Below are 923 nucleotides of genomic sequence, written 5' to 3'. Positions count from 1 at the left end.
AAAAAAAAAAAAAAAAAAAAAAAAAAAAAAAAAAAAAAAAAAAACCGTCGATTATAGATAACGACAAAGACACAAAAACTTGAACTTGTAGTGGATTCGAAAGCGCCATGATCTCTACTACGCTAATACAGTAACGGAATCAAAAAAATAAGAAACCTTACCGGAGGAGTGATCCGGAACTCTGGCTTTACAGTCACTCGTATGCCCGATCCTGCTGCAATTCCAAAAACGAACAAACTTTTATTCGATTTCAAGCACAAAAAATCACTACAAAATGAAACCAAAATCTCAACGATCAATGCCAAATCAATCAAAAATGAAGTAAGGAAAACCCTAATTTTCATTTTGCTGGCCAAAAAACAGGTCAAATATCAAATTCGCTTCAAAATTCATGTCTTTGATCTTCGAGACTTACAAGAAGAAGAAGAAGAAGAAGAAGAGGAGGGAGGCGGGGGCTGGTGATGGTGATGGTGATGGGGAAAGGGACGGCCTGCTTGAGGGACGGGAGTATGGCCGGACTGGCCGATCTTCGGGTAGAGAGACGACGGTGGAGGCGGCGGCGCGTACATCGGATGAGGAGACGGCGACGATGACTGGCGATACATCGGGAATTGAGCGCAGTCCGTGCGAAATGAAGGGAAGGAAGATGCTGTTGAGGCCTGAGGGAGATTGAAATTGGATTGCGGTGAAAGAAAGCAGAGGAGAGAAGAAATGAATTAAGGAACCTTTTTACCCATTCGACGTCACGTCGTTGATGTGGTTACCGCGTAAAAGGAAGAGGAATGGAGGACTAAAAGAACACGCAAACGACGTCTGAACCATTACCGTTTTGACTCGATGCACGTCGAATAACAGCGTTTTCGCGGGTACTTAACGGAACTGTTAAAAAATAAATAACTAATGGTTTTTGTTTAAAGACTATG

General features: G+C 42.3%; 1 protein-coding gene across 1 annotated transcript; it reads right to left on the bottom strand.

The window, feature by feature from the left end:
* Positions 1–108: 108 nt before the first annotated feature.
* On the bottom strand, positions 109–748 carry LOC112094954 (velvet complex subunit 2-like). Its single transcript, XM_024176653.1, has 2 exons — positions 416–748; positions 109–214 (listed from the first exon to the last, which is right to left on the bottom strand). Exons 1-2 carry the CDS (start codon positions 603–605, stop codon positions 123–125), a joined length of 282 nt encoding a protein of 93 aa, XP_024032421.1. The 5' UTR covers positions 606–748; the 3' UTR covers positions 109–122.
* Between the last annotated feature and the right edge of the window lie 175 nt (positions 749–923).

Source organism: Morus notabilis, unplaced genomic scaffold, assembly GCF_000414095.1.
Source record: "Morus notabilis unplaced genomic scaffold, ASM41409v2 C11344110, whole genome shotgun sequence".
Lineage (NCBI taxonomy): Eukaryota > Viridiplantae > Streptophyta > Magnoliopsida > Rosales > Moraceae > Morus > Morus notabilis.
This window is presented reverse-complemented; position numbering and strand designations above follow the sequence as displayed.

Bases quoted from the DNA above. Each gene is read 5' to 3' on its own strand.
- LOC112094954 (XM_024176653.1), bottom strand. From the start codon at position 605: ATGTATCGCCAGTCATCGTCGCCGTCTCCTCATCCGATGTACGCGCCG. The intron at 215-415 runs GTAAGTCTCGAA...TTGGAATTGCAG, and splicing joins TTCTTCTTCTTCTTCTTCTT to CAGGATCGGGCATACGAGTG.